At 36.4% G+C, this 18,431-nt stretch overlaps 1 protein-coding gene across 2 annotated transcripts; it reads left to right on the top strand.

Moving 5' to 3' along the window:
• Positions 1 to 2,646: 2,646 nt before the first annotated feature.
• Positions 2,647 to 18,322, top strand: LOC109105317 (retinal guanylyl cyclase 2-like). Of its 2 annotated transcripts, none has more exons than XM_042756495.1 (20): positions 2,647 to 3,324; positions 5,300 to 6,365; positions 7,002 to 7,303; positions 7,944 to 8,319; positions 8,425 to 8,509; positions 8,615 to 8,729; positions 9,038 to 9,157; positions 10,127 to 10,210; positions 10,354 to 10,530; positions 10,754 to 10,910; positions 11,047 to 11,196; positions 11,366 to 11,514; positions 11,766 to 11,929; positions 12,003 to 12,195; positions 12,631 to 12,805; positions 13,583 to 13,681; positions 15,316 to 15,410; positions 16,103 to 16,188; positions 16,280 to 16,368; positions 16,985 to 18,322. In XM_042756495.1, the coding sequence occupies exons 2-19, from the start codon at positions 5,549 to 5,551 to the stop codon at positions 16,365 to 16,367; spliced, it is 3,432 nt and encodes a 1,143-aa protein (XP_042612429.1). In that variant the 5' UTR covers positions 2,647 to 3,324; positions 5,300 to 5,548; the 3' UTR covers position 16,368; positions 16,985 to 18,322. The 2 variants fall into 2 exon arrangements, with proteins under 2 accessions (XP_042612429.1, XP_042612428.1); XM_042756494.1 differs by having other exon boundaries at positions 2,648 to 3,324; positions 5,349 to 6,365.
• The last annotated feature ends 109 nt before the right edge of the window (positions 18,323 to 18,431 follow it).

Raw genomic sequence — 18,431 nt, 5'->3', positions numbered from 1 at the left:
CTTCTGTTCATAATTCCAAAATATAGCCTATAATTGGATCTTAAACCATTAGACTTAGGATATGAGGGTGAGGATTTTCATTGTTGGATGAACTATTTAAACAATGCAGATTTACGCAAATACATCATACATGTTGTTTCCATGTCATACACACATTTTAGTGTATTTATACTAACACGATTTTACTATGATAATGTATTGATAATTCTGTCAAACTTTGATTAACAAAATTTCTCTCTCTCCGATCAGAGGCAAGAGGCTTGCCGGGTTGAAGCTCAGTACAACACAGCCAAATCTAACTAATCTGATTAACTTAAAATGGACTCCTATCAATCATGAGCTAGGGTGACACTCAAACACACACACACACACACACACACACACACACACACACACACACAAACAGGGGTGGGCCAAGTGCTACTGAGATCAGTCAGTCAGCAACAAGTTAAAAATCTAGGGCAGAGCCAGTCATGACTGAAAAAGCCTTTAAGGGTTGTGTAACCTCCACCTCTTTACACCATTTTGACCTTGATCAAGACACTCGTGGTGCTATAACACATCCTAATGTTCAGTAAATTAGGTAATAAAACTTGGGAATGGGAGCTTAAGGGTAAATAGAAATGAAGGACTAAGACAAAAATATGTCTGTCTTCTCTGTCAGGCACATAACTTGTGCTGGGGCAAAAAAGTTTGTTTCCAGTCGCTGATTAATATGAGCCATCCACATAGTGTTTAATAGTGCTGTGGTCAAAGCTGAGCCAGTATTGCCAGTGGCTGTATGGAGGTCCTTCTGTTAAAACCATTAATGGGGATAATAAAGTGGAAGGAAATATTTAACTGGATCAAGTGAAAGACAGTAACATTCTAGAACACAACAAACCATTTACTTTACTTTAAGGGAAAAGAGTGGTGCATAACATACAGTTCAAAAGCTTTTAATCAAAATAGAAATATTATGTAGCATTAAAAATGTCTTTACTGTTACTTTTGATCAACTTCATGCATTCTTGCTGCATAAAAGTATTTATTTATTTTAAAATATCTTACTGATCCCAAAATTCTGAACAGCAATATATTATGTACATGTAAAATTCAACCAGCATATACAGAGAGAGAGAAAGAGAGAGAAAAACCATGTCATATATATTTAAATTTAAATTAAAATTTATGCATTTAGCAGACACTTTTATCCAAAGCGACTTACAGTGCATTCAGGCTATCAATTTTTACCTATCATATATATCTATATATATTTATTATAAATAACTCTTTCTGTGGCTTTTAGGAGATAACTTTATTGTAAAATCTAATAATTTTCTTTCTTCAATTTTGTATTTGTTTTATAAGCATCAACATCAAATCAAACATTAAATCTGTCCATAAATCTTTATTAGATAATTCCAAAAGAACTCTTAATGGGACTAATTATGGTGACTATTGTAATCACAATCAGCCACTGTTCTATTTGTTAAATTATTTATTTTGGACAAGCTCATTTGTATTTGAATAAAGGTCTGAGTGCTGGAGTCCTGGCTGGAGGACTGCTCAAGGATATAGTCAGGATATTATCTTCACAGGTTTTGACCTTTGACCTTGGAGCGCTTACCACTTCACAAGTGCTGATGTGACCTCTCACAGCTCCCACTCTCTAGTTTCATATATCTCCATCCTTTCATTTCACTATTTTGAATGCTGCTTCTTGTAATAACAGCTTGGTTACCATGTAACCTTTCTTTCCAGTTTTCTCCAGAAGGCCTTTAAGCATGTCTTTGTCTGATCTGCAAATATCAGACTAAAAAAATTTAGCTTTTATGTCAAAGTAAACTCAAAGAAGAGTGTAATAGGGTTGTGCTATAGGACACAATGTCACAATGAACAAAGAGGTATCATGGCTTAGGGCTTCCTGGGAACTCAAATCTCCTTTCACCTGTTGCCGAGCTTATAAACTCAAGAAAGATCAAAAAGAAGGGAGGAGGAGCAGGAAAGAAAGAGGGGCACATTGACATTTGGGATTTTTTAATGTAATATGAGGATGGGTTACACTAATGGAAACAATATCATACACTAAAGAAAACAATATCATATCATATCATCTCCATTGTGTTAAATTGTGTAAAAAAAAAAAAAAAAAAAAAAAATTGTCCCCAAAAAAGTTGAGACTAAAAAAAATGTGTCATGTCAGTAGCTTTATGAAATCTGTTTATTCAATCTTAACAGTGGGGCTGCTGTATTGAGGCCACATGACCAGATGCTTCTCATTTATTTCGGTTACTGTTATCTGACACTTTCAGTATAGGAATAAATCATCAAGGCTGACTGTGACTAGTACAGCCATTTTGGGTGTCCAAGACGACTGTTATATTGGCTAAGGCAGCTTAAACAAAAATTACAGAGAGCACCCAAGGAAACAAAATGGAGCGGGACAGTACAAGCTCAGTCTGTAACGTTTGTTGGCTCGCTGCTGATCCTACATAGTCAGTGGGATCAAATCCTCAGCTTAATTAGAAACCATCATACAACATTTCTGTTGTAATATCTATCACGACATTTCATTAAAAATGAAATAGTCTGCCAAAACTATCCATTTACAGTTAGACTATAAACACTGAAAGTGGTTAAAAATAATTAAAATGCCTAATGTCTAATGTTGTGACTGAAAATGTCAGTATTTAAGAGTAGTTATTATTTCTACTTAAAATTGTCACTCATCTTGTTTGTTACTGGGCTACAAGCTCATATGCACACTGAGGAGACAAAATGCCTTTTGCCATGTATGTGTGGATTATAGGCTAAAGAGTGTTAAGAAGTCACTGCTTGGATTCCCGGCCTGCCCCTCCTTTCTCCTCTGCTTGTTCCTTGTCTCTTGCCATCTCTCTCTCTCTAAATCTACCTATTCCCAGTAAGACCCAGGACTCAGAGGCGCTCTTGTTCCAGTGGCTCCCCCCATTAAGATCTCCAGATTGGGGCAGGACTCAGTTCAGCAGAGGGCCTCCAACCTCCAGGGACCACAAACCAAAGATCAACCTCTCCATTTTAAAAAGAGAAAGGTGGATTTCTACATCTATATTTTTTATACTACGCTTTTCAAAGACGATAAGACGAAGGACATGTTTTAAAAAGTTTTTTTTTATTTTTTTTTTTATCTGTTTTGACATGGAATATCTGTCTTTTCTCCACCTTCAGTCTGGAGTTTTACATTTTTAATTTGGATTTTTTCCTCTGTGGGAGTGCGGTTCTGGTCCCGCTCTGGTTCTTCTCAGACTCTCTGTGTTCTAATGGGACGAGAACTCATCATGGCTCTCAATTAGCCACACTTGCCAGGTTAGCCGATCTTTTGCTCTTTTATTAGCAATCCTTTATTAAGGGTAACAGTAGTTTTCAATATTGAATTTGCTAGAGTATTCTCTGAGGCTTAGAGGATTAGGACGTCCCTGAGGGATGCTAAGTAATCTTAGGCTTGGTAACTAGAAAGATTCTTTTTTTTTTTTTTTTTTTTTTTTTTTTTGTATTATAGTTTGAAAAATAATTTTGTTTCAATAGAAATTTATTGTTTTATTTCAGTATTTGATCTGTTAAACTTCTCAATTAATTTCATTATATTATTATTATTACTTTAATCAAAATTCAGTGTAATTTAAACTAGCTCATTTTATTGGTCCTACTTAAATGAAATGTCTGCCTGTATCAAGCTACTGAATGATGTCAATTGCTAATTATGCTAACTCAGCTAACATTCAAAGATATGGGTCTTTGTTGATTAAAAAAAAAATAGTATTGAAATAGTATTGTCTATTTACTGAAATGTTCAGTCACTTCACTACTTAACACATTACATACTTTATACATACGTAAATGCCAAAAATAGCTATATAAATAGCTATATCACTAGATTTACAGATTTAAATACTCCAAATTAAATATTTAAGCAGACTGTATAAAGCCAAAAAATGTGAAATTCCTTTAGCTGATAAAATTACTGTGCTGTAATGCCGTAAAATTGACTGAATAAATGGGGTGATAGTTCTCTAATATGATAGACAGTAAAATTCTCAAACACAGTACATGGTAGTGTGAGTCTGACAGCAAGGTCCCGTGCAATCCTCTGTAATCCTGAGTTATTTCAGAGCTGGCTAATGGTCCAAAGAAAGAGAGCAAGCCAGACCTAGAGGTTAAGAAGTGAGGGGTTAAACAGGACATTTATACAGAATTCAGACAGAATGTTGAAGACATGGATTAGAGGGTGGAGAACAAAGAAAAACATCGAAGAACAAAACTCTTTTGACAGGTCAATAGAGTGATGATGGTGTAAAGAGATAAGGTTGATTAAGATTAAGATTGATTAAACCTCACGTTATTTGGCAGTTATTATGGCCAGGGCTAATGAAGGCAGAGCTCTTTAATTGTAATCTGCTTGCTGCTTGCTGAGCAATGGATAGAGGGAGAGAGGGAGGGAGGAATGGCAGACAGCCTGGTACAAGTCATGTGACATTTCACCCCAACTCTACCTTTAAACACAGATGGCACATGAGTCAGGTGAGGATGTGGCTGGTCAGCTGATCAGACCAAGCCTGGAGTCAGATATCAGGGCCCGTATTCACAAAACATTTTATCTTACCACTAAGAGTTCTCCTAAATAGCAGTAAAAGTTTTTAGCTAAGATTTTTCTCTTAAAACCTATATAAAGGTTTAAAAAATAAAAATGTTGCCACATTCAAATAAAGATTTTAAAGTGCAGGCAAAGTGTCACTAATTAAACAAGTATATGTTCAGCTAATTGTCAGCTTCTTACATGTATGCTTCTAGTAAATAATTAGTGAATATGCATATAAACAGCCTTTTAATTAACAGAGTAGAATATGATTCTCAAGAACAGCTGTTACTTCTTGCATACACTAAAAAAAAAAAAAAAGGATATAATCAAAAAAATCAGATACTTCATAACCTACAAAACCAGGTCACTATATTTTAAGATGTTTTGGGAGCTAGTTTTAGAGTGGGAAAACCTCCAAAAACAAAAAAATTTAGGAATCTGCTGATTTTTGAGCACCAGGTCACTATATTTTAAGATGTTTTGAAGATGTTTTGTGAATACGGGCCCAGGGCCCCTGACCCTTATGCTGATTTTTGAGCCACTGTTACTCTCACATCACTACTACATATAGTAAACTATATTAAAAAGATATGCAATGTAATGTAAATTAATATTCCAATATCAAAAAAACTAACTTTTTCTGCTCTGTTTTCATCCCTTGTCTTTTTCCCCCTCTTTCCTTCTCATTCACCAAACCCTTATAAGTTGTATTTCTCAAATACATCTGCACACATTTGCTTCATCTCTAAAACAGACAGTGATGGCTGGTTATTGTGCAATAGTTTTGGGCTAGTGCCCCTCAGTGGGTAGAACCCAAATCGAGAGCTGGGTGTTTTGGGTGTGTTTTTTATCAGCCTTTATACTGTCGCTAACAAAATATTCACACAATACAACACAGCATCTCTCAGTGCCACTTGTTCTTTCATTGTCCCTGACAATAAACAGTAAAACAAAATGAAAATGGATGACCGCAGAAACTCTAGCTTTCTTTGCCAGTCCCACCACCCACGATGGCAACAGTCCTCTGCTGGAAAGAGACGAAGAAAACAAACCTCAAAGCAAAAAGCAAAACACCCTGATGGCTCATGGAGTCCAGTGTCCTCGACCCCAGTGCTCCGCAGTCACAGCTGGTGGGGGAACTGTATACTCCTTCCTCTAGTCATGCTATCATACTTGCCCTGTGAGGCCTGGGGCACCACCTTCAAAATTGCCATCGTAGGACCATGGGCATGTGACCCCATGTTCTCCAAAGCCCTGCCAGACCTGGCTGCACGATTAGCTATGAGCCGAATAAACAAAGACCCTGACCTTAACAAAGGCTACTGGTATGATTACACACTAATTAATGAGGATTGCTCAAGCTCGAAAGCGCTGGCACGCTTTGTCGAGCTGGAGGGCTACGGTTCGGCCTTTCTTGGACCGGCAAACCCTGGCTACTGCACTGCTGCTACACTGCTGGCAAAGAATTGGAACAAGGGCATCCTGTCCTGGGCTTGTCTGAAGGCTGACATGGATGATGGAATGTATCCCACTTTTCTGCGTCCACTCCCGTTGTCTTCTCGTGTGCTCTTCTCTGTGCTGCGCTTTTTCCGCTGGGCACATGTTGGGATTATAACAGCGGAGAATGACATGTGGGAAGCGACTGGGCATGAACTTGCAGAATCCCTGCGTGCTCTTGGTCTGCCAGTTGGTGTGGCTGTTACCATGGAAATGGACAAGGAAGGGCCACGGCGAGCCCTGAAGACAATACGGGAGACCGATCGAGTGAGGGGTGAGTTCTATGAGTTAAGTTTAAAAATGCAAATATGAATTTAAAATTTAAAACACTGAATAAAAAACTGGTGTAGAATTGTTACTCAGAAATTGCTAGTAAATTTCACAAAGAATTACAAAGAATTGGCATGTAACACATTGAATTAAACATGTAATTTTGAAGTATAAAGACTGAAAAATTTGTAAAACATACTCCAATAAGCTTTGTTTTATTTATAACTTCAAAGATTTTTTTTTTACAGTGTTACTCATTTAGCAAAAATGAGAATTAAAAAAAGATGACAAAGTCATTGTTATTCGTTTCAGTTGATATGATCTACTTCTATATCCTCAGGTATACTGAGATATCCTCTTATGGTTCTACATAGCACCATTTGACAAAGCTGTATAGCACCTTTAAAGATAGGTGCTATATAGCTCTAAAAGTGGTTCCCTTATGATTACGAGCTAATGGAGCACTTTTAGTGCTATTTAGCACCATTTTTTCTTTCTTTTTTTTGAGTATATCATTTTGTGGGATGTCTCTCATTGTGTTTTAATAATTATTAACTTTAAATTATCCTTTCATTTATTCCTCAATTCTGTTTTTACATTCCCCCATTCTTATCCCTCCCTCTTCATTTTCTGTGTGCAGTTGTCATCATGTGCATGCACTCTGTTCTGATTGGTGGAGAGGAACAGTATAAGTTGCTAACCACAGCGATGGACATGAGAATGATTGACCGTGGGTACATCTTCATTCCATATGACACACTGCTGTATTCATTGCCATATAAAAATGCAAACTATCCAGTCCTGGCCAATGACACCAAACTGCGACGAGCGTATGATGGGGTCTTGACAATAACCATGGACCAAGGGGAACAAAACTTCTATGAGGCCTTTAGTGCAGCACAGGAATCCTATGACATCCGTACCAGCACACCAGCTGAAGAGGTAACACAATCGGTCTGAACTTGCCTTAGTGTTTTAGAATTAGAGGTATCATAAAAAACAAACAAAAGGGTTGCGACAACAAAAAAAAAACAAAAACAATAATTAACAACAAATCATCTTCACAACAGTAAGATTATAGATTTTATTAATATTTTAGTGTTATATATTTAATATTTATGTAATTTGTATACAATAAGACAGGTTGATGTTTAGCTCAGTTGAGTTTGTCTCTAAATGATTCTCATAAAACATGATTAACTACAACTAAAACCATTTTTATAAACTAGATGTTACCTGAAATTGAAACTTAAAATATTTTAAAAACTTATTTCAGTTAGTTGCAAAGGTGACGTTTCTCATTTTCATTTAGTATAACTATAATAGCTAAAATAAAAAATGATTTACAAAAACAACAACAAAATTACTTAAAGTACAATTAAAATTAAAAATAAAAACTAATTTTAAAAACTGTAAAATCTATAATAGATTCTAAATAATACTATTAAAACTATTGATAAAAATATGTTTACTTTTATTATTTTATCATTAAATTTTTTTTTTAGTTTGAGAAATTGTTTAGAATCCCAATCATGGTCTTATTTGTTCTATTTTTTGTGGATGTTTTTTTCTTTCTGGGCAGGTTTCTCCATTCTTTGGGACCATCTATAACATGCTCTATTATACAGCCATGGCTGCAGAGCAGAGCCGAGTAGCGAGTGGAGGACGCTGGGTATCGGGTGATGCACTGGCTAAAAACGAGGGTGGATTTGAATTCAGTGGCTTTAACCAGCGGATATCAGCAGGCACTGATGGAGAAGGAATGCAGGCCCGCTACGCTGTCCTGGATTCAGATGGCTCTGGGTCCAGCCTACACCGCACTCACACCCTGGAAGCACCACACACGTATGGGAAATATGGAGGGTTGAAGTACTTGGGGAAATCAATTCATTTTGCTGGAGCATCTCCAAGAACTGACTCAAACTGTTGGTTCAGTCCTTATGTCGCTTGTAGTGGAGGTGAGAAAGCAAAAATTCTTGTACCACATCAGTTTTATTAAAATATATTTAAAAGCACCAATATCACGTCTGTTTCTGTCCGTCGTTCTTTTCCTTTCATTGCAGGCTTGGATGGAGTGACCCTTTTCTTCCTCCTTCTCTTTTTCTGTGTGTTGATAAGTGGAGCAGGTGCATGTTTTCTCCATATAAGGTATGAATTAAATTGGTTGAGTTGCAGCAAATCATCTTGTATTTAATCAGTTTATTGTATTACTGATAAACAAATAAGCATATTTGTGTGTGTGTGTGTGTCCAGGAAACATGGGCAGGGGATATTAGGAGCATTTAGTGGAGGAGGAAATGGAAGCCCCACAAAGATAGTGCTGACACTGGATGACTTGATCTTCATCAACACCACACTCAGCAGAAGGGTCAGACACAAATACTCTCTCTTCCTTTCTCTCTCTCTCTGTCTTGCTCATAGACTTAATCTATGTCTTTCTCATTGTCCATTTCTGTGTGTGTGTGTGTGTGTGTGTGTGTGTGTGTGTGTGTGTGTGTCTGTCTGTCTGTAGAAGCTGAATGAGGAGAGTATGGTAATAATCTAAATTAATTGAATACAATTTTAGTGTGTGCGCTGCTGCACATGTGATGATACTAAATAGGACTTACTCTCTCGCTCACTTAGGTTTTTGTCTATGTCTCTCACATTCTTAATTTCTCTCCATTCTCTCTGTAGAAGCTGAATGAGGAGAGTATGGTGAAGAGTCAACTAGATGTTAAAACCCCTCACCGCTCAGTTTCAGGTCGCAGTTACATTACATCAACTCCTGAAACGTCCAATGTTGCTGTTTTTGAGGTGTGTGAAATTTGAGATATTTTAGATTACATACATAGAAAAAACATAGATAAACTTTTTAAAATAATTATCATAAACTAAATACAATAAATACCAAAAACCACAAAAAAAAACAAGTAAAAACAGTCTAGCTGATATTCAACAGCATGATTCCAAGTGTGATATTGGTCTTATAAAACAATTCAATAAGTGGTAAGTTAATATGAAATAACTTTTTAGACAAAATTCAAGCATTTAATTTATATATTTTTCTCCAGCAGTGAATTGCAAGATATAAAATAATTATATTTCACGATTCTGGCTTGACATAATCACAATTTTCAAATTATAAACCAAACAACTGAAACATCAAAACTCCACATAACAAGTAAACATCTTAAAATCCAAAAAAAAAAAAAAAAAAAAAAAAATTATATCTCAAAAAAAAAAAAAAAAAAAAAAAAAAAAAAGTCTTAATTGTGAGACATAAACTCAGAACTGTGAGGAAAAAAAGCCAGAACTGTGAGATAAAAAGTTGCAATTACCTTTTTATTTTTTTATTCTATGGCGGAAATAAGTTTTCATTAGGTTTTCCATTTCTTGCTTCACGTTCACTAATGAAAACAAAAGTTGAGGTTTAAACTTTGAAAAACCTGTTCATCACTGCAGGCAAAATACATTAACAATCAAATTAGAGGGATGTAGTATAAAGTAACCTGTATATTAATATGAACAACATACAGCCATTTTTTATACATCAGTTGTTGTGGAAAAGTATTAGTAGCTCTGCAGAACTTTCACAAAATTCTACACATCACTTGCTCCTTGCATGTTTGTTTATAAATCTGCATGTTATACTAAAGCAAATTATATTATGTTATAGACATAACAGTATCATTATATTCAATAAAACCAAAATAGCAATAAAAATGCAGTACCTTAAACTCTATTTAAACCATTTATCTAATTTAAATTAAATTGTGCTGTCAGGGTGACTGGGTCTGGCTGAAGAAATGCCCTTGTGAAGATTCTGTTTCAGAAATCAGTGACAGCACTCAGACCGTCTTTATCAAGGTAAGAGATAAGTGAATGAAAGTTAATAATTATTTAGCTTAAAAGTTGTGGACCGATTTTGAAACGAAAACTGAACACTATACTCACCTTCCCACCCTGTACCTGTTTTTGCTTCTGCTTGTCCCCCTCTTCCCTCACTCTAGCTGAGAGACATGCGTCATGAGAATCTGAACCTGTTTCTGGGTCTGTTCTTGGACACTGGCATATTTGGCATTGTTACGGAGCACTGCACCAGAGGCAGCCTGGAAGACCTGCTCAACAACGAGGAAATGAGACTGGACTGGATGTTTAAATCCTCTCTTCTTCTTGACCTGATCAGGGTGAGGAATTGAGAAGGTAGAATAGTTCAGTAAACAAAGGGTGGAATGAAAGCATAGATGAATGGATAAGTAAAAACAGCTCAGTATGATATGGATGAAAATGTGGTAAAGAATGACTGGCTGTTAACTAATGAACAGTCAAGGATGTCACCTGCTCCCATCTCCTCATACTCCTCATTCTCTGTCGCTTTCCTTCTAATGCCTTTTTATCTTTTCCTATCAGGCAATGAAGTACTTGCATAATCGTGGGATCATTCACGGACGCCTGAAGTCAAGGAACTGTGTGGTAGATGGTCGATTTGTCCTGAAGGTTACAGATTATGGCTTAAATGAAATCATCAGCAGTCAAAACATCATCCTGGAGGACACCAAACCAGAGGGTACGTGTAATAGATGTGGAAATAGCTAAATCATGAGATGATAAACAGGACATAGAAGCTCTCATTATCTCCTCTCCTCTTGCTTATTTTTATATACTCAGTCTTTCTGATTCTGATCTCTGTATTTTTGGTACAGATCAATTTTGGACAGCTCCAGAGATCCTGCGGAATCCTAAACTGAAGAAGAAGGGGACGTATCCAGCTGACGTATACAGCTTTGCTATTATCATGCAGGAGGTGATCTCTCGCTGTGCACCCTTCTGCATGTTGGATATGCCTCCTGAAGGTTAGACACTCTCACATACCAATATATTATCCCATACCACTCAGGTTTTCACCTGCTTAATGGACAAACTAAAGATGGCAAGGATTTAATTGAGTTGGTTTGGAGCAATTCAGATATGAATACAGTGTTCCAAGTTGTGAATACTCAAGTTGTGTATCTCTGTGTGCAGAAATCATAGATAAGGTGCGCTCTCCTCCACCGCTGTGCCGACCCACTGTGTCTGTGGATGAAGCACCGCTGGAGGTGATTCAGATCATGAAGCAGGCCTGGAGTGAGGAGCCTGACAAGAGACCCACATTTGAGGAGATCTTCAGACAGGTACACCCTCTTTCTCTCTCTCAAACACACACACACACACACAGAGACAAAGGTAAAATTTTGCATTATTTTCATTGCATGCCATTAAAAAAGAAAGCAAATAAACAAACATAAAGACTTTTCTTCCAGTAAAAAAAAAAAAAAAAAAAAAAAAAAAAAAACACTAAAATATTCATTATATAAAATATACAGGGGAAAAACGACAACAAAAAATCTCCTGTTTTCTGTGCCCTTTTTTTTCTAACTTGCAGTTTAAGAATATGAACAAGGGAAAGAAGACGAATATAATTGACTCAATGTTAAGGATGCTGGAGCAGTATTCCTCAAACCTGGAGGATCTGATCCGAGAGAGGACTGAAGAACTAGAGGTAGAGCGTCAGAAAACTGATGCTCTTCTAGCTCAGATGCTGCCCAAGTGAGTCCCACTTCAGATGTTCAGTATCTTTTCACATTCCTTTTGTTTCTTATAATGCCATTCTGTCTTTCAGATCTGTGGCCTTGGCATTAAAGACAGGGAAGCCAGTGAAGCCGGAGCACTTTTCAGATGTCACACTGTATTTTAGTGATATTGTGGGTTTTACCACCATCTCTGCTCTGAGTGAACCTATCGAAGTGGTCGATCTGCTTAACGACCTCTACACACTCTTTGATGGAATCATCGCAATCCACGATGTCTACAAGGTTTACATGAGCTTTTTTATCTTTCACTTAAAAACTGTTGTGGAAATTGAGTAGATTCTTTCACGATCAATGCTGAGTTCAGAAAAAAGCTACAAAAGCTGTCACTGTGTGGTACCCTATCAAAAGGTACACCTTTGTGCCTTATTTAACATTAAAGGGTGCATATTTGTGCAGAAAAGTTGCATATTAGTACCTAAAGTGTACATATTAGTATCTAAATTGTATATATTAGTACCTTTTGAAAGGCTAACACACCCAGAGATGACTTTTGAGAGTGATCTTTGAGTGAATCTTTTAATAAGACATTCTTTAAAGGTTTTTTATCTTGTGATGGAATAAATGAAAATAATAAATCACTTATATAATATGATATAATTTGAGATAATATCTATGGTACATACAAACAGTTTTGCATTTCGCATTATATATCAACAGGTAGAGACTATTGGTGATGCGTACATGGTGGCATCAGGGGTTCCAAATCGCAACGGTAACCGTCACGCAGCAGAGATGGCCAACATGTGTCTGGACATTCTGCACTGCATCGGAACATTTAAAATGAGGCACATGCCTGACGTCAAAGTCAAAATCCGCATTGGACTCCATTCTGGTAAGAATAGCACAAAGCACACAAGTCTCTTGCTCCTTATTTGATCAAAATCATTAATATTTTCAATATATTAAAAGGTCATGTATTCCTGTGATAGTAAATAGCTGCCATTACTCCAAAATCATTCTAATATGCTAAATTTGGTGCTCATGAAAAAAATATTATTATAGTTTTGCTGCTTAATATTTTTGTTGAAACAATTTTAAAGTCTTCTCTGACACTTTTGATTAATTTAATGCATACTTGCTAAATAAAAGTATACATTAGAAAAAAAACCTTTTGAAAGGTAGTTTACATAAGGCATGTAGCCGGTTAAATTTTGAAGCAGCCTTGTAACCCTACACAGCTAACAAAGCCATAAGAGAGCCAGAATATTAAGAGTACAGTTAAACTAGTTTTTCTAAGCGCTTTACACCCTTAAACTAAGTGCATCATCTCACAAAGTTAAAAATCAAACACATAATTAATCCAGTGGATGTATTTTTCATTGACAAAGATGGTCTTGCCTTACATCACCAAACTGAACATTGTGCTAAATGTAAAAACGTATTTACACTTGATCCTTTGATGGCTGTGTATTCCTAGAACAAGTGAAATGTAAATCCCGGGCATCATCCAATTATCAGATTCATCCAATTAGTTAGCATGCTGTTGGCTCTTTCCCCCACCCTACAACTCAGTAGAGATCACATGGTGCTCACACAGGTGTGTCTGACACAACATGTAATTCTATAGAGTTGCTAATGTGCTAACTTTCTATTCATGTGTATGTGACAGGTCCAGTGGTAGCAGGTGTAGTTGGGTTGAAGATGCCTCGGTACTGTCTGTTCGGGGACACTGTAAACACAGCCTCCCGAATGGAATCCACAGGGTTGCGTGAGTACACTTATGTGTTTAATATGTATATACATCAGCACGGGTCTGATAGTAACAATGTTAGTGCTTGTGGACGTCTCCAAAGTCATGATTCCAGGAATTTGTCTTTGGCTAAGGATCAGTTTGAAGACTCAGTGGTTAGTAGTTTGTGTGTGTGCTGATCAGTGAGTGCATGTCAGTGAGAAGCTCAAAGGGTTTAAAGTGCAGAGTTCCTTGTAAGCTCTTAAGAGTATAAGCCAAATTAGAAAGAAAATTCTGCTTTAAAGCTAATGTCCTCTTAGAACTCAGGCTCTGATATCACCCTGAACTGTCTCACCTTTAATCAGACCTTCTGCCACATTTATCCCAGAACAGTTACTTCACCTTTAGAACATGTTTCATGTTGATGAACATGGAAAAACATCTTGAAATATGATTATAAGTTGCCAATACCTAAAAAAATACACATATATACACTGACATTCCAAACGTTTGGTTAGTACATTTTTAATCAATACTTTTATTCAACTAGGATACATTAAATTTATTGGAAGTGACAGTAAAGACTTTTATAATACCACAAAAGATTTATATTTCAAATAAATGCTGTTCTTTTTTCTTTCTTTCTAATCATCAATAAATCCTGGAAAAATGTATTACGGTTTCCACAAAAATATTAATCAGCACAACTGTTTTTAACATAATAATGTTGAATAGTTCATATTAGAATGATTTCTGAAGGATCATGTGACACTTAAGACTGGAGCAATGGCTTTGCCATTGTAGGAATAAATGAAATCTTTAAATATATTAAAATAAAAAAAGCAATATTTAATAATTTTACTGTTTTACTGTATTTTTATCAAACAAATGCAGGTTAGGTTAGTGAATGGGACTTCTTTCAAAAAAAATTACTTACCCCAAACTTTTGAATTGTGAAAAGTGTGATTTTTAGAGTTGAAGTACCTCAAAATTATTATTATAGATATTATCATATTGTACAAGAAGGGTTTGTTTTCAAATTCAGACAGTTTGTTTCAAAATTAAAGATTTTCATAGATTACGCATCTAGTGCTATGTGATTTCACCTACACAATGAAATGACTAAAACAGTTGTCCAGATTATCTGAAGGAAACAGAAAAGTGACAGAATGTCTTGAGTGATGTATTATGCTCAGTGCTTCAGCTTTAACTAGCTCAGAGTCAGGGTTGCCAGGTATTCACAACATAACCCTCCCAATCGCGTTTCGAGGGTCTCCCGTTAAAAATCGCGTTCCGGGGATAAAAAGCACGTGTTTTGGCGGGGTTCCGCTGGTAAGATTCGCAATCCAGTGGCTAAATCACGTTATTGGGTCGTTTCTCAACCCGCGGACATAAAAAACAACCTGCGGCAACAGTGTTAGAGTAGCCCAAGTCCGCTGCTCAGAGTGAACAATCAGGCAGTCTTGGACATACTGCCATCTAGCGGTTTCATATGTCATTACTTCCAAATGGAATTCTGCATAATATGTTCTTGATGTCCTGAGTCTGTATTAATTCACAAGAAACCAGTATGGACAATGATCAAGTGGTGTTCAATTTGTAACACTTTTTATTGTAATATTAATTAATTTACTATGTTTTTCTTCATTGTTTTGTTGTTCCTGTTTCTACAGCTTACAGAATTCATGTCAACCAGAGTACTGTTGATGTCCTGAAGAGCCTCAAACTTGGCTACAAAATAGATGGTAGGGGCAAGACAGAGCTCAAGGTACGCAGACATACACACACTGATAGGTGTTTCTACAGTTCAGGCACTGTTATGACTATACATGCACAACTATTGTCTAAACAGATAATCATAAATAGTAAAATAATTATAAACCAATTCAATATTAGCTTTGATGTGATTGTGATGATTATATAGTAGATACATATTTCCAGAACTGCATCTGTCCCAAAATTCTGGTGCAATTTCCAGAACAATGTTGTCCCTAATATATTTTTATCAAAAGTAGATCTGGTTTATCACAAAGACAATAGTGAAGACCACACTTGAGATGAAACATGAGACATGTTGTGTGTTGAATGCTAGCCATAAAATGAACAAAAGAAATAAAAAAATAAATAAAAAAATCCCAAAAATTTCATGTTCTAAATTTTCATCACAATAATTTTCACCACAGAATATTATTACAGGCAATTCATTTAATGGAAATTACACTATGGAAGAAAGGTTTAGGACTTTAAGGAAAAAAATTGAATACAAAAATAACAGAATTGTTCTGTTGCACATATGTCCACCGTTAATAAATAAATAAAATTAAATAGTGTGAAGGTGAAAATGTTTTGGCATTTGCCAAAAAACCTCCTGGGATCACACACAACACTATTCAGTATTGAGCTTAATGCCTCTAAAATGTCTTGAAGAATATAATATGAGCTCCTGTCACTCTCTAACAGGGTAAAGGTGTAGAGGAAACATTCTGGTTGGTTGGGAGAGATGGATTCAACAAGCCATTACCTGTACCGCCAGACCTTACTCCTGGGTAAGAAAGAAACCAGTTCTATCTGCATGTACATCACTATATGATGTCTATAATGTAGACAATTGATCATTTTCTTTATGTTGCCACAAAGGGCGAGCAACCATGGTATCAGCCTGGATGAGATTCCTGTGGACAGGCGGCAGAAATTCCTGGATCGACAGAAGAATATGGGAAACTGAGGTAGAGAACAGAAACATTTTGGTTACTTCAGTCATATTTTACTTCTTTCGAATGATGTTCCCCTCTGTGGGACATAAAAAAATATATTTTGAAAAGTCAGTGGGGTCCAGTCTTTTGTGTTCCACAGAAGAAAGAAAATAAAACAGGTTTGAAAAACATGAGGGTGAGTAAGTTATGACAGAAGTTATTTATTTTTGTGTGAAATATCCCTATGAGCCATGCAACTTATAGGGTTAGTTCACCCAAAAATGAAAATTAGCTAATAAATTACTCCCCCTCAAGTCATCCTAGGTGTATATGACTCATTTCTTTCAGACGAATCCAGTCGGAGTTATATTATATTAAGCTACATTAAAGTGATTATTACGTTTTGAATATGGATATTTTTCTTTCAAAAATGCATTGATTCGCTACAAGAGGCCTTTGTTCACCCCCCAGAGCCATGTAAGACACTTTTTTATGGATGGGGGCTTTTTATTTCACTTCTTTTGGACTGAAGCACTGCACCACCCGCTGAGTGCCATTAAACAGCTTGAAAGATCAAAGACAATTTTTAACCCTTTAAGGTTGTTAAACTTCTGTACTCATGCTGTTCTGTTTCTGTGCCTTCCAATAGGTTGTGATGCTCATGTTTCTGCACCAGCCTATCGGATTTAGGAGAAAGTGGGGCAAGGGGATGAAAGGGGTGGACTGAGGTGTTCACCCCCTCGATTACCCTTTTCTACTTTATTCATTCCTAAAAAGAGTGGAAAAGCTCACTAGGACATCTGAGAAGAAGCAAAAACACTTGAACTCTGAATGCCAGCCCATCAAAACCATCAGCTCAACAAGAAGGCATGTACCAACTGCTATGGATGGTCACAGAGGACTTTTTAAAAAACTGTAAAGAGTTTATACTGCAGTTCATCTAATACTAAATTAAAGATACTGCTGAGATAACAGTTCATCAGGACAAGAAAATGAGAGCAGCAACACACGCCTCGTTCATCTCTGCAGTTATGCAATCCCTCCAGTTAATCCCTCCACTTCTGCAAAGAGATTTTTTCTTTATTTCATTGTTTATATATATATACAAAACAAAAACAAGCAAAAGCAACAAATTGATGGTGCTTGTTTATAATGGCACCTGTCAATTTAGTCATAATTCAGTGGAAATAATGCCAATAATATCCATGTATTGAAATTATTTAAAATACCGTGTTGATTTTATTTGCTAGGATTTTCAGGCTTTAAAAACTAGGTGTTAGTTCAAAAAAGAACTTCTTCACATTCTTCACATATTCGTTTTGAAAATGCTTTCATTCAGTTTAATTTCATGTGGCACTGTTTGGCCTTTCTAGAAAGTGAAATGCATTCAGAACCGTTTTCACGGCCAAGCAAACACCTTTCAAATCCAAGATTATATGGCAGACAATTATTAATATTTATTTGTGAGTTAAGAATAAGAGATATATTAAAAAGGAAACTCGTGAGCTGAGACCACTGATCTATAATAGAGAACATATATAGACCAGTGGCTGAGACTCAAATTGTCAGGTTTATAATAGCAAGGCACATGATCCTGATACCCATGCGTAATACCCTGATGTCAAACCCTGCTTCAAAGTCCTGACATGCAGTCTATTACCAAAGAGAAATCTTATCAGAGATTTGTCCAAATATTTTCTCAGCACTACATTGTCTGCTCATACACTCAGTAAATGCATGCGTGCCCTATAAGGGGCATTATACTACATGACAGAGGGAATTTTGAATGTGTGGTCTGGATATCTTCATTAAGATAGGAGGGTTCTGGCGCCTGTGGCTGACTGTCCAGGATGACGTTCTGTCGCCTGATACCTAAACCACAATCTGGGGAGCTACAATCACAGCAGGATGTAGCTGAATTTCAACTGCAGTCTCGCCATTTTATCTTGTTGTCTGTGATTGTGTAAATAAAAGCTGATTTTAGTGAGTGTGTACAATCTTTCTTAGTAATTACTGTATCCATGTGCTTATTTAGCTCCATATAAGTAAGTGGACCAACAGCAAAAAAGGTCATCATATCTTAGGTTTGTTTGGAG

Source organism: Cyprinus carpio, chromosome A5 (genome assembly GCF_018340385.1).
Source record: "Cyprinus carpio isolate SPL01 chromosome A5, ASM1834038v1, whole genome shotgun sequence".
Lineage (NCBI taxonomy): Eukaryota > Metazoa > Chordata > Actinopteri > Cypriniformes > Cyprinidae > Cyprinus > Cyprinus carpio.
Note: the sequence above shows the minus strand (reverse complement) of the source record. Positions and strands in the feature narration are given on the sequence as shown.